Source organism: Talpa europaea (assembly GCF_964194135.1).
Source record: "Talpa europaea genome assembly, chromosome: 9".
Taxonomy (NCBI): domain Eukaryota; kingdom Metazoa; phylum Chordata; class Mammalia; order Eulipotyphla; family Talpidae; genus Talpa; species Talpa europaea.
In genome coordinates, this window is record NC_140076.1 from 13711592 (window position 1) to 13726207 (window position 14616).

General features: G+C 41.5%; 1 protein-coding gene across 1 annotated transcript; it reads left to right on the plus strand.

Moving 5' to 3' along the window:
• Nucleotides 1-229: 229 nt before the first annotated feature.
• Nucleotides 230-14368, plus strand: RCAN3 (RCAN family member 3; the record flags this gene model as incomplete). The annotated part of the gene is made up of 4 exons (XM_084242138.1): nt 230-409; nt 10989-11162; nt 12475-12646; nt 14184-14368. 4 exons carry the CDS (start codon nt 230-232, stop codon nt 14366-14368), a joined length of 711 nt encoding a protein of 236 aa, XP_084098264.1.
• Nucleotides 14369-14616: the final 248 nt, after the last annotated feature.

Below are 14616 nucleotides of genomic sequence, written 5' to 3' on the forward strand. Positions count from 1 at the left end.
GTTTATGAGGACTATAATGCATTGATTAAACTGTTGATTTACCTTTCCAGAATTAAACTGCTTTATTCGATGAATTGCTCTCTCAAGAATTGATCGGAACGTTATTCAGACATCAAAGCTCTAGCTCTGTGTTTTGTTTTTGTTCTTTTTGACAGTAAATGCCTGGGAGACATCTTAGAACTTTAAAGGTGGAAAAACCCTGTTCTTAGGGGACCGTGCTGAGGACACTATGAAATCTTGGAATGATAGCCAGTCAGACCTCTGTAGCAGTGACCAAGAAGAGGAAGAAGAGATGATTTTTGGTGAAAATGAAGAGGATTTGGAAGAGATGATGGATTTAAGTGATCTGCCTACCTCACTTTTTGCTTGCAGTGTCCATGAAGCAGTGTTTGAGGTACAAGAGCAGAAGGTAGGCACACCCCTTTTCTTCCCCTGCATTTGGAGCCTGTTGAGTGTGTGTGGATTCGGGGAGACAGGCCTGTTCACAAAGTTTGTTACTGATCCATGACCAGTACAAAAAGCTGTGCATCGACCTTTAGACATTACTACGGCATGTTTATTGTGTTTTATGAGTGTTGGTCTAAAACAGATAGGCAGTTTCTAAAAACCAGTTTTTCCCCCACAGATATTTTGAGGAGTACTGGTTTATGGTGGACTCTGATTAAGTCTTGTTAAGTCCATTCATTTATTTGTTTGTTCATTCATTTTTAGCACCTGTAGTTAAGGAGAAACTAGTGCTTTGGCTTCCTAGTAGAAGTAAATTCACAAAAGAAGGAATTATTGTAAGCGTTCTTTCTGGGGCCAGTTACATAACTTGGACTGTTGATGATTTCCTTGTAATGGAATGATTAACTTTTCTTGGATTACTTTTTACATCTTGCCTAGGGTGGGGGCTGGGGGGGTTACTGAGTTATTTGTTGGCACTCACTGTCCTTTAGTTCATTTATTATTTACCTGGAAAGAGAGAGGTTTAGTGTATGTGTTTTCTTTTTCCATGATGACCTCACAAAAAAAAACAGTAGGTCTTAGTCCTACGAAAGTAAAATACTCTTGCCATTGCTGTAGATTTTGCACATTCTAAGAGTGTTTCTCAAGATGCTGCCGCCAGCCCTGTGATTTTCTATCTGTGCACTCAAGTACCTTCCTTCCTGGATCCCAACTCTGGATAGTGTGTCTCGCCTCTTACTTGAGTGCCCCGGGCGTAGAGCAGGGAGTAAGCAGCCTCTGCCTTGGATTGTTTTCCTTCCTGCAGTAGAGAAGATGAGTAATTTGATATAAGATCGAGCACTGGTGCCTGTAGAGACACTTGAAGGTATCTGAGTGGGCAGAGGAGAGAGGCTCTTGCAGGGGGGCGGCCCTGGGAGAGCTGTGTGGCCTGAGTAGTTTAGGGGGAGAGTGGGTACTGAGCGCCAGGGAGCTGCATCAGGAGAGTGTGGGGCACGGCAGGGAGCAGCAGGCCTGTCTGCTGGCTGAGGTGCAGGGGCTATGGAGCCAGAGTCAGAGAAATTGGCCTGGGAAGGTGAGCGTGGGCAGCCCGCAGAGGTTAGAGCTGGCCTGCCAGGGTGAAGCATCCTCTGAGCTGAGCAGGGATGCCCAGGATTCCACATCAGGAAGGTCAGCCTCAGCCTCTGGGGGCCAGCAGTGGGAGGAGGTGACATGGGCCAGGAAGGGCGCTCTTGCTGCTAACCTGGCCGAGATGCTGCAGGCCCTGGAGTGAGGCGCAGCAGAGGGATGACAGTCCCACGGTGCATCGGTTAGTTTAGTCATAAGGTAGACGTTGGAACCATCTTTCTTTGTAAGAGTTTGAACTTTCACCTAATAAATAACTAACCTTGTTTGTTATTGTGAGAAATCACATGTATTATTACTTTATCTAAAATTTTATAGGAATTCTCTCAAGAAACCTCATACTCTGTTCCAACTTTTACTTTTTCATTTTTGAGAGCAGTTGAATTCTTGTTGGTTTTCATAAAAAAACATTTGGGTTATATGGGCCTCCCCTGGTGGCACAGGCGGTTGAGCGCCGCGCTGTGAAGCTGTTCACAGCCTTTGCAGCGCTGGTTCAATCCCGGCCGGCCCGGCCAGCTGGCGAGGGTCACGCATGGCATGGCAGACCTCTCCTCTCGCCCGCTGCTCCTGTCAGCAGTGTATTTCATCATTCTGCCTGTTCTGTTCCCCGCTCTGACTCTGGTGAATCCTCTTACCCTCCTGCGCATCTTGCCTGTACCCCAGTTCTTGTGTAAATAAATAAATAAATAAACTTTTAAAAAAATTGGGTTATAGCTAACCTAAATATATATTAGAAATCATCAGCAGAGATTCTGGCAAGTAGTTCAACAGACTTCACACTATATATGATTCTTAGTCATAGTAAATTTTATATAAAAATCTTAGTGGTGATATCTAAAATAGCAAAACATAAAAATGTTTATATAAGATTACACGTGAAACAGCAGAAAGTGTGGGGGAAATCAAATGCTTCCTTTCACATTTGTCTTTTTTCATTATCTTGTTTTGCTTTAATTTCTCTGAGAATAGCCTGTTGATGCAGGTAACCCGCATGTGTGCAAAAACAAAGCAAACAAAAACCCCATGTCTGGTGGATTATAGCAGAATAATCCTGCTTGCAATGAAATCTTTCATTTTCAAATGAATGTTAAGTTTTTGATTTGTTTCCTGGCTTGAAGAGGGTTTTGTCTTTTTAATTTTAGAATTATTGGATGAGCATGTATCCTCTCCTGCAAAGGAGACTAGATAACACAGCTACCACTTTATATGCAGGTGAATCTTCATTTTAGATTGTGGCGTTTGGCTGTACATTTTCATCAGTGTTTCTTAAATCCAGTGTGCATGGTATAAACCCTAAGAAAAGTAAACTGAGGAAATGCTTCTGAGGAAATGCTTCTATTTCCACATGCATTTTCACAGCCAGGTGTTGTCAGCCTCCATGCTGCCGGCCCAGCTACCCCTGCAGCTCATCAGAACATTGCAGGTGTGGTGCCTGATTTTTCTACAACACATTTGCGTTTGTCCCAGTGTGATTTTATTTACTGTCTGTTGTTTTTAACCCCATTTTTTCCTTTCTTAAAAGGAGGAAAAATTAACATGAGAAGTTTGTAATAAATCAGACAAACATCAACATTTGTTCTTGTGATAGCCTCAGCACCCAGTACCTGGCCTTCCTGTGTGAGGGAGTGAGTGGGTGAACAGTGAGAAAGAGTTCAACAGGACACACACATGCACAAAGAAATCTCAGTGGAGACCAAGGACTGGGATAGATTTCCCAGGTTACTGTTAAGCACCTGGGCAAGCCCAAGAATCAAGCCTTTTTGATCTTTGTGCATAACTGTCCTTAATGAATCTTGTCTTGCTGCTCCACATTTTCCTTACATACTTGATATTTCCCTTTCAGCCATTTCCAGTTGTTTTAAGTGACTCCTCATCTTCCTGTGCTAGTCACACCATGAATACATAAACAATAAAGCATTTTTAAGACCCTCAGTAGTTGATTTTAAGAAATAACAAAATCAATAAGCACAATTTAAAAATCTCTTATGTGAAAATATGTATTTTTTCAATTAAAATTAAACCCCAGCTGTCCTCTTCAGGTTCATAGCAGAGTAACAGTGTTCTCTGCCTCAAAGGGTCAGGAGTCATAGAGGAGCTTCTGGAGACTCCTGGATGTGGACACTGATTTCTTTACCCAGCGGTGCACTGTGATATGCAGCGCGCCAGGGAGGGCCTGTCTCCTAGGCGACTGCTCCTGCAGCCGATGCCTCTGGACTACTAAAGGACTGTCAGGGAGGGCAGGTTCTCATTTTCCATTGGTGACCTCTGCTGTGTTTGCTGGCCTGTTCATACTGTGTCACCACTGTGCATTCACCTCCTTTCTGGGGAATCCACATCATACAGAAAAGCAGCCAATTTTTGTGACCACAGACTAACAGGTAGTCATTGGCAAAGCCCAGCCCTATTTCTTTTAATAGCAGTACCCTCTAGCCATGGTGCAGAATGCTGTGAGTATTCATTCCTCTGTCCTCAACAGTGATCCAGTAGGGTGGATGCTCTTTATTATCCTAACTCAACAGTTAAGGAAACTAAGAACAGCAAGGGTAAATAGCTGCTTGTGGTCACATGGCTGTATCATAGAGCCAGGACTCAAAACCAGTCTAACTCCAGTCTTCTGTTAGTTGAGAAGATAAATGGCTGGTAGAAACCGTCAGACCTCCCTGAGGCTGTCTGTCCAGGTGGTGGAATCCTGAGGTTTTCCTTTTGTGCTCTCACATTTGAAGACGTGAACCCTCTGGTACTAGGGACAGAAGCAAGTATTTTAACCATGGAAAGGCCAACAAGTGGAAAGCTTCTAGTCCTCAAGAATGGTACCTTCCTACCCCCTCTCAGATGCAGGGTGGCTTCAGTACTTGCTCCTCAAAGTCCATGCTCTTTGGAAAGACACCCCCATGTTGGCGAGCTTGTCTCTTCTACAAGGATGTTGGAGCATCTCCAGGTGGACATATTGCGCTCCTGACTGAGCAAAGCCCACGGCTGGATGTAAAGGTCAGGCTGAACCTGGGCTTCCCTAACCTTTGCTGCTTCATGGACACAGACCAGGAAAGAAGAGGAGATTCAAGTGAGCCTGCCAGAGCGCAGTCCTGGATCTTCTGCACCTGGCACAGATACACCTTACTGGCCCTGAAAACTGAAGCTGAGTACACAGAACGCGGCCTCAGCACCTGAGATGTTTCCCTGAGGAAACTGAAATTGTTTTCAGGTGAATTCGTCATGTGGTGTTCCTCACCTCTGATGTCTTATATCATGCCTGTGTTTGATGAGTTTGCAAACCTGAAGTGTTTCGTGGGCTGCTTTGAGTCTCTGGATTAGATAATTGCCCACCTGTAATCTGCCCGCCTCATCAAGACACCCGTGATGCCCGTCGTCAGCACAGCAGCTCAGCAGGTGCAGAGAGGTCCTCCAGGGGACCTTGTAACCTGCTCCTCTGTCTTCTCTGATCCTTTCTTCTCAGTAAACAACCAAACAACCTCTAGGCCCAAAAAAAAAAAAAAAAAAAAAAAACCCCAATAAAATTCATTGCTGCTGCTGGTCCTGTCCGGTGCTAGGATCTCCATAGAAGTCACAGCTGTGATCTTGACGAGTGTGCCTCTCGAATAAATAGTACCCAGAAAAGCACCCCAGAAGTGTTTATTGTTGGACTGCAGGGTTTGAGTATCACTTGATGGAGTGCGGAAGTGCGGTGCCTTTGTCTCTTGAACGAGTGGGTGAGTGTCTGGAGAGACTCTTTTGGCAGAAACCCTGGCTGCCACCTGACCAGCTTCACTGTTCATGCTGTGAGTGGGCAGTCACTGGGCTACGGGTCTCCTTCCCTTTCTTAAGGGGCAGACTGTTTTCTAGATGCTTTGAGGCTAGCAACTGGCTCCAAACTTTGAAAATGACCTTTATGTTGCGCCCAGCTGCAAAGTATCCTTCCCAGATTCCAAGGAAACTTGTTACATGTCCTTACCTACCTTAGGTGCAAGGTCTTTGCAGTCCTATTCACTGCTTACTTATTGCACCAGTGAGTTCAGCATTTGAAGGCAGCTTCTGCTGTATCATTTGTGGACATTTTACGTAACAGGAAAAGATGCTGGTGGAGCATTTGACTGCATAACAGGAAAAGTCTTAGGGACTGGTTTTTAGGCTGAATGTGTTATTCCTGTAGATGTACTGCCAGGGGGGACTATGAAGTGACCACTGAAAAAGTAGGGTGGTTGGTGATAATTTTGACTGTACAGCATCTCTATCACCTGTCCGTGGGCTTCTAAATCCCTGTGACAAGCCCGTGCCAGCTTGTCAGGGATGGGCTCAGGAACGTTCAGTGGCCACAGGGAGTATAAAGCTACCCACCAAAGGCACTTACCTCTGACCGCAAAGAAAGAAATGGCAGTAATTTCACCTCCACATCAATTTTCCATGTTTTCTACAGCACCCCACGGCTAGACCTCATGCCTTTCATAAGCCACACTTAGGCTACATCAGGGGAAAATGGGTGTGAGAGGGAAAGAACTAAAATCTAGAAAAAACCTACTGATCCACTCTTGGATGGCTTCATCTTGTGTGATTCTTTCTAGAATTTAGAAGGGAGATTGTGTAACCCATTGCTATCATGGGCCTGTCACATTCAGTTACACTGTGTTTCTGGAATGAGGAAAAATGTGTTTCGAAAGCCTGGGGAAGAAGGATGTGATTATCAAGTAGCTATTTAGTTTACAAGATAACTTATGTTGTTACCGTAAAAAAATTCATTGTTGTGGGGAGTTAGCAATAAATACATGGTTCTGTTATCCTGGAAAGGAACTCTGTTTAATGCACCAAATTATAATAGATGAGTAGTATTTCATAAACCATTTCCGCTATGTTCAATGTTGGTGTTTCATAACTCATGGGAATTTTAGTATGTACTTAGCATTCAAAATAAGTTTAATGGAATGTGATTTCACAAAATCTGAATTCTAATGCTTTTTTAAAAAGTGAAAAAGCCAACTCTCTTTGAAACAGATCCTGGGGAAACTCTGAAGGGTGCCAGAAGTATTAATTACTAGCAGTTTTAGTATATTCACATGCTCATATTCCTTTTTAAGAGGTGATGCATTTAAAATCCTAGTTACATCTGTAGTAACTTCTTTATCCATATTACTTTAGTATGTGGAAATAATACAGTGAACAAGAATAAGATTGATCTTAGAGTTCACCTCTCTTAAAGAAGTTTGTAGTAATTTGCATGGGTCTAGCCTGTAGTAGGATGCGTTTTATTTATATATATATATATATTTTTTAAAGATGTATTTTATCTATTCATACAAGAGCTGGGGTGTAGACCAGAGGTGCAGGGAGTGAGGGACTGGTGAGAGGATTCATCAGAGACAGAGGACACAGAGTGGGGAACAGAACAGGCAGATCCACTGAAATGCACTGCTGAGGGGAACAGTAGACGAGACAGGAAAGGTCTGCTGTGCCATGTGAGTCAGCTCCCTGGCCTGGGATAGAACTTGTGCTGCAGTGGCTGCGGGTAGCTTCATAGTACTGAGGCTTAACCCCTTGTACCACCAGGGAGGCCCTGCATAACATTTTTAATGAACAAAAAAAGTATAATTTTTATGATAATGACATTTTCAAAATAATGAGAAATATTTGAACATTAGACAAATAAATATGAGTACAAGTTATGTTTTATTAAATTAGAGAAATATTACAAAACAGTGAGAATGTTCAAATTGAGAGAAGATAATAAATAAGGGAACAAGTGGTTTTCACTTTAATACTTACAAATAGTTGAAAGATCTTTACGTAGACCAAAAGCAAAGCTAAATAGAGGCTCCTTTTGTTATATTACCATTGGCAAATCTAGAAGTATTTCTAAAAATATTGAGAATTTGGTATGTTTTGTTATATTTCATTTATTAAACTTTTATGTAAAAGTAATCAGTAAATAAAATTTAATGTTGCTATTCCTCTGGTAATTAAAGTTAGCTTTTCTATTATCCCAATACATGAAGAAATGGAAAAGAAATGTTTTCCCCCTCAGTCTCAGGGTGACTCAGAGATTGCCTTTCCACTTTCCTGCTCTATCTCATCTTGTTTATACAATTATACTTTTTACCCAAAAATGCTATTTCTTTAGAATTACATACTTCCAGTATGAACCTTGAGAAGATTTATTTTCTTTTGTAAAAGAGAAACTATGGCAGTAGTATTTTATGCATCTTTAAAGAAGATACCTAATACATCTTTTAGAAAAGAAAGATGCCTAATTAGCATCTTTCATGGACATTTCATGCAGAGGGGAAATAGAGAAAGAAAAAAAATCAGTTGAAGACAAAAAAAGGAAACATGGAAAATTTGAGACGTAAAGTAAGAGGATAGAATGAAAAAAATGTCAGTATTCAGGATGGACTAATTTCTCCAATGAGAAGACTTCCATTGTCAAGCTGGATTTATTTGTGTGCACACATGCATATGTACAAACACACTTTTTATGAGGTATATCTAAAACATGAGGATATAGGTTAGAAGTAAAGCATGGGAATGGGTTCTATGCACTGTACAACCAAGAGAAGGTGATACCAACAGAATGGACTTTAAGGCACAAAGTATTCTTAGAGAGAGAAAGATAATGAGGGCTGCTACCTAATTATTAAAGGTTCAGTTCACCAGGAAGGTAAAATAATTGTAGGCCTACATGCACACATTAACATAATCTTAAAATATATGAAGCAAAAATGATCAAATCACAAGGGAAAATAAGTCCACCTATTAGTGAGAAATTTTAACAGACTTCTCTTGGTAAACACTGTTTTGAGCAGACCAAAAAATATATAAAAATCAATATATAGAACATCGAAAGAACACATTATCTACTAAGCATATTTACAGTACCATGCCCAACAACTGCCAAAATACATTCTTTTCCAGTACACATAGAAGATTTATGAAAATTGATGATATCCTGAACCGAAAGTATGTCTCAAAAGTGCCAGAGATATAGTATTGCTATGGCCATAATGAAAGCTAGTGAGATATTAAAAAGATAAAAAAAAAATCCCATCTATTTTGACAAGCAAATCTAAGCAATTCATAAGACAAGGAAGAAGCCATAATGGGAATTAGAAAGAATTTAGGATCAAATGATAATGAAATGAACGCATGCCCAAACTTGTGGGTATCTACAGTTAAAAGCACTTAAAAATGTATATTCTTTATTCATATCAGAAATATGAAAAGCTGAAAAATTAATAGATTAAGCATCAATGTCAAGAAAAGAATAAAGAGTAGAAATTGATGTAGGAGTAATTACAATAGAGCCAGTTGTATCAAAGTGATTCCTGGAGGTATATCTCATTTATTTGGGTCTATAATTTCTCTCCACTGTGTCTTACATTTTTGGTACATAGGGGAAAGAATAAACTTTGCAAAATTAGTGTTGAAACAGAGGGTTAATATGGGGAAAAATGATGGTCAACTCTTGCCTCACAGCACATATAAAAGTTAACTTGAAGTGGATCATAGACCTAAGTATAAGAACAAAGCAGTAAAACTTCTAGAAGAAAAGGAGAAAATATTACATGACACAAAAAAGCAGAGTCACCATAGTCCCCCCCCTTCTCTATGGTCTTACTTTCCAGCTTGAATTATCCACAGTTAACTGCAGTCTGAAAAATTTATGTACATTTAAGATATTTTAAGAGGGGCCTCCCTGGTGGCACAGGGGTTAAAAACAGCGCTATCAAGCTATTGCCAGTCACTGCAGTATGAGTTCAATTCCCCGGATGGCCAGGGAGGTGACCCACATGGCACAGCAGACCTCTCCTATCTCATGTGCTGCTCCCCTCAGCCCTGTATTTCAATAGATCTGCCTGTTCTGCTCCCTACTTTGTCTCTGGTGAATCCTCTCACCGCCCCCACACCTTTGGCCTATACCCCAGTTCTCGTATGCGTAAATAAATCTTTAAAAAAAAAAAAGAAATAAAATCATATCCATGAAAACCTATATGTGAATGTTGATAGCAGATTTATTTGTAATAGTTCAAAACTAGAAATAACCCAGATGTCCAGCAGCAGGGGCTGGATACATATCCCGCAGTGGAATTCGACTCAACAGTGACAGTCACGTGGGTGCATCTCAAGATAAATATGCTCAGCAAAAAGAGCCAGATCTTCCCCCACTCCAAAAAGAGTACATTTATACAAAACTCTAAAAAATACAGAATCATATATAGTAATAGGAAAAAAGAGTGGTTGCTGGTGAGGTGATGTGGGGACCCCTCACTGTAAGCATCTATTTTATATTAAGACTTCAGTGTGAAAGGTAAACTCGCACAGCTCAGAGCACACAACCCATGAGAATGTTACGACCTCAGGGCTTCTTAAGGAAAACATTTGTGAAGTTTAGTAATGTTCAAATGTAAAACTTCCATCTCTACAAACAAAACCACCATCGTGAGAAGAACTGGTGGGGGAGGGGGCGGGGAATACTTATGGCACAGGTAATTGACAAGGGGTTTCTGTGGGACTCCCATGACTCGTTAAAAAGCCAACCCAATAGAGAGGTGAACGTAAATATTAAGGAGAACCCCAAGTGGCCAATACTCATGAAAAGAGGCTCAAGCTTATTACTGAGAGGAAAAGGAATTGTAGACTAAATCTGAGTCCACTTCACATTGCCTCCTGCCCACGGAAGGTCTGTATCAAGTGCAGCCAGATCACATATTTGCTCTTAAAGAATAAGTTGCTACAAACACTTTGGATAACTACCTGGCATGGTAGACATGCCAAAAAAGACAACTTTAAAGTTAAAGATGTGCCACTAGTAGTACATCCGCCAGAGAAACCCATGTGTGATGGATCTTAACAGACCCGCCCGAGGATGCTCAACAGCTCTGCAGTAGCAGGAGCCTGGAGCTGGTCCAGATTCCGGCAGCAGGAGATAAAATTGTGTAGCTCCACAGTAGAATACTAACTAGCAGTGCACAGACAGCAGCAAGGGAGACTGGGGAACAAAATGTAAGGAGAAAAAAACAAGCTCCAGAGGAATACATTGTATTATTAGGAATATAGATAATTGTGAAACTACAAAGAAAAGGAAGATGATGCGCACAGAATTACAGGAATGGTTACTTGGGGAAGGAACGTACTGGAGACTTCAAAACGGTGGTATTGTTTTTTCTAATAATTGTCATGTTTGTATCATCTTTATTCCTAAAATTTATTTTAAAACATCTTATTTTGTAATTTGCACCTACCTAGTATTTAATAGAGTTGCTTCTAAAATAAGCGAACATTGTAGAATTTAGCATGTAAATGACAGGATACCTGTTTTCATATACCTGTGAGAAAAGGATGCTTTGGGGGAAAAAAGGTACATTGTAAGGCTTCCACCCCATTATAGGTTTAATGATTTAAATTTCTCTTTAACCCTGTTGCTCCTCAATTTGTAGGAGAGATTTGAAGCACTTTTCACCAACTACGATGACCAAGTTACGTTTCAGTTGTTTAAAAGCTTTAGGAGAGTCAGAATAAATTTCAGCAAGCCTGAAGCAGCAGCAAGAGCGCGAGTAGAACTCCATGAGACAGACTTCAGCGGGAAGAAGCTGAAGCTGTATTTTGCACAGGTACGTCAAGAGCACAGTGCCAGAACACTGTGCTCAGAATTTGTTCTTCTCTATCCAAAAATATTATTAGTTCTCCATTATCTGTATTGTTACATTACAGGTTCTTTGAGAGGAAGAACCCCAGTAAGCAAATAATGTCAAATATGTCTCCTTTATTGTACAGATAAATAACTTATTGATTGAGCATATTTTCCGTCCTAACTTTGTTTTACTTTAGACTTATAGTTAAAGGAATTCATCTTTCTGGCAGCTTTTCTCCACTGGGATTCCATGAGGGTTAAGCCCTCACACTTCAGATCAGTAGTAAATTAACGTCTCTCTTTTGCATCGAGAAGGTTCTCATAATGTAACATCCTCCGGAGAATTGAAAAAATAGTCTCTGAAATCATGTCTGTATTCTGTGATTCATATGAGAAACTCCCTTAAAAATAGCTGCTGGTCGAAAGGGTGTTCAGGGAGGTGACATTGAACTGTAGAGAAAGGCTGTCTTAGGTTTTGAAATTGTAGAGGATCCTATGAATTACCAAGATTGATTATACTTTTTTTTAATCCTACATTGGTGTGACTCTGAGAAACCAATTTCTTCTTATAAGAATTGGCAAAATGAGGCATCAGATCAGGCACTTAATATTCCTTTCCCTCTTTGACAAAGTTTTTTTTTTTCCTTAGTCTTGGCCTTTAAATGAAAAAAGAAGTTTGGGGTCTCCCTGGTCGCACAGTGCTTAAAGTCTCAGCACTATCAGGCTGTCATCAGCCACTGTAGCATGAGTTCTATACCCGGCCAGGGAGCTACCCACATGATGCAGCAGGCCTCTCCTGTCTCACCTGCTGCCCCCCTTGGCAGTGTATTTCAGTAGATCTGCCCATTCTGCACCCACTCTGTCTCTGGTGAGGTCCCCACTCACCCCCCACACCTCTAGCCTGTACCCCAGTTCTTATATGCATAAATAAATAAAAATAAAACTTAAAAAAAAAAAAGCTTGTCTCAAACTCCCAATGAAAACCCCAAATGATAGAGATGATATAATTTCTAAAATTAGAATTTAGTGCTTATTATCACACATTGTTTGTTCATCTATTCATCAGTTAATTTTTTCATTTATCTAATATTTACTGAGCACCAAATGCACGGGCTATAAGCTGTGCATGGCATGTCAGAGGTGAAACAGACCCAGACCCAGCTGCTTGGAGACATAGACTAGGAGAGAAATTTTTAATTTTCTCCTAAGAGATGTAACTGTTAACATAAAGATGAAAAGGAAGAGAAAATACCAAGGTCGCAATCTGGTTTTAAGTGTCTTTTTCCCTGCAGGTCCAGACATCCAGTGAGACACGAGACAAATCATATTTGCAGCCACCCCAGCCAGCCAAGCAGTTCCTCATCTCCCCTCCAGCCTCTCCGCCAGTGGGGTGGAAGCAGGGTGAAGATGCAATGCCTGTTATAAACTATGATTTACTCTGTGCTGTTTCCAAATTGGGACCAGGTAACAAATTTCTTCTATCTTCCAAGTTTTTTTCCCAAGAAACTTCTGCATGAAAGACCATAGTCTGCAATTTGTTTTGCAGCCAGCTAGCAGCAGCATGATCAGAGTAGACAATAAAGTCCACACACCTAAGTTCAGGTTCTAGCATTTGCTAACTTCGTGATCTTGAGCAAGTTATGTAGCTTGAATTTTGCCAGCCTGCTTTCTCATTTATTAAAGAGAGATCGTAACAGCTACTTTTCTTTTCTTTTTTTTTTAAAGATTTATTTATTTATTTATACAAGCACTGGGTACAGTCAGAAGCGCGGGAGGGTGAGAGAATTCACCAGAGCCAGAGCAGGGAGCACAACAGGCAGGCTGACGAAGCACACTGCTGAGGGGAGCAGCGGGCGGCAGGAGAGGTCTGCATGCCATGTGGGACTCTCGCCCGGCAGCTGGGGATCTAACTGGCATTGCAGAGGCTGAGGGCAGCTTTGTAACCCAGCGCTCAACCACTGCGCCACCCGGGAGGCCCAACAGCTACTTTTCAATGTGGTTATAAGACTTCAATGAGGGAGGCTCCCTGGGAGCCTAGGGGTTAAGTCTCAGCACTATCACCACTATGACCTGAACTAACCCACATGGCACAGCAGACCTCTCCCGTCTCACTCTCTTCTCCCCTCACCAGTGTATTTCAGTAGATCCTCCTGTTCTGCTCCCCACTCTGTCTCTGGTGAATCCTCTCACCTTCCACACCTCTGGCCTACACCCCAGTTCTTCTACAAAATAAATAAATATCAGAAAAAAATACTTCAGTGATACATACATGATACTCAAAAAGTATAACCACATTTTTTATTGCTAGAAATTCTACTGGAACATAAGTCTTAGTTGACTTCTCACCCCTAAAAATACCATAAGGATAACTTCATATCAACTACCTACTCATGCCTTCCAATTTCCTCTCTTGCATTTATTTTTCATTTCTTCTTTTCCTTCCATTTAATTTCTCTCTCATCATTTAAGATAATATAAGAAATCAGTGTCATTGCTGGTTCAGACTAGTAGTTCATCTCCAACAGGGTCCTCTCTCCTATAGAGGATACAAGAGGGGTTTTGAGGGAGAGTGATTTTGCTGGTGTTTTTAGACATTACAGCTGTATCTTGGATGTCTGGGATCCTGTAATAAAGACATTGTCCGTACTACCCAGAGCCTTGTGGTTGTCTCCCAAGAGAAAGTCAAAACCATTCTGAAGGTAAATAAATTCACTCAGATTTTTCATAGAATCATAATTAGCATTTGCATTTTACCTCCCAAGACCTCAGCACTCCTCGCTATCTCATTTCTTGAAATGGCAAAACTTTGTAAGAACCTTAATAGGATCACATCTCAAATGCCAAAGCAAGATAAAGTACTCTGGCCAAAGATTTAAAAGATTGAGAAACCAATGATCAGCAATTAAAATAGGAGTAGAAGCAAGAAGTTTCAAGAGCCAGAATGCTCCTTTGTAGTGGAAGTGAGGCTTTGGCTGTGGTTCTGACTGTGTTTATCCCACAGGAGAGAAATACGAACTTCACGCAGGAACTGAGTCGACACCAAGTGTGGTGGTTCATGTCTGCGAAAGTGAAACTGAGGAGGAAGAGGAAACAAAAAATCCCAAACAGAAAATCACCCAGACAAGGCGCCCCGAAGCTCCAACCTCAGCCCTCAGTGAGCCCCAGACCTTCGACTGTGCTCTGTGAGAGCCCAGGTGGTGCTGGGTGGCAGCTGCCATGTTGGGCTCAGTGATGGAAAGCGGGTCCTCCTGCTGGCGCTCTGCTGCCGCCAGGGGAGGTGAGGCTGAAAGGTGGGGCTGGGGGTGTGTGCACCAAGCCTGCTCCACCAGGGATGTGGTAGCTTTAGAGTAACAGCTGATTGTACCTGCTCAGAATGTCAGCTGATCTTTGGAACAGCACTTTACAGCATTGACCTCCGAAGTGTGGCAAAACTT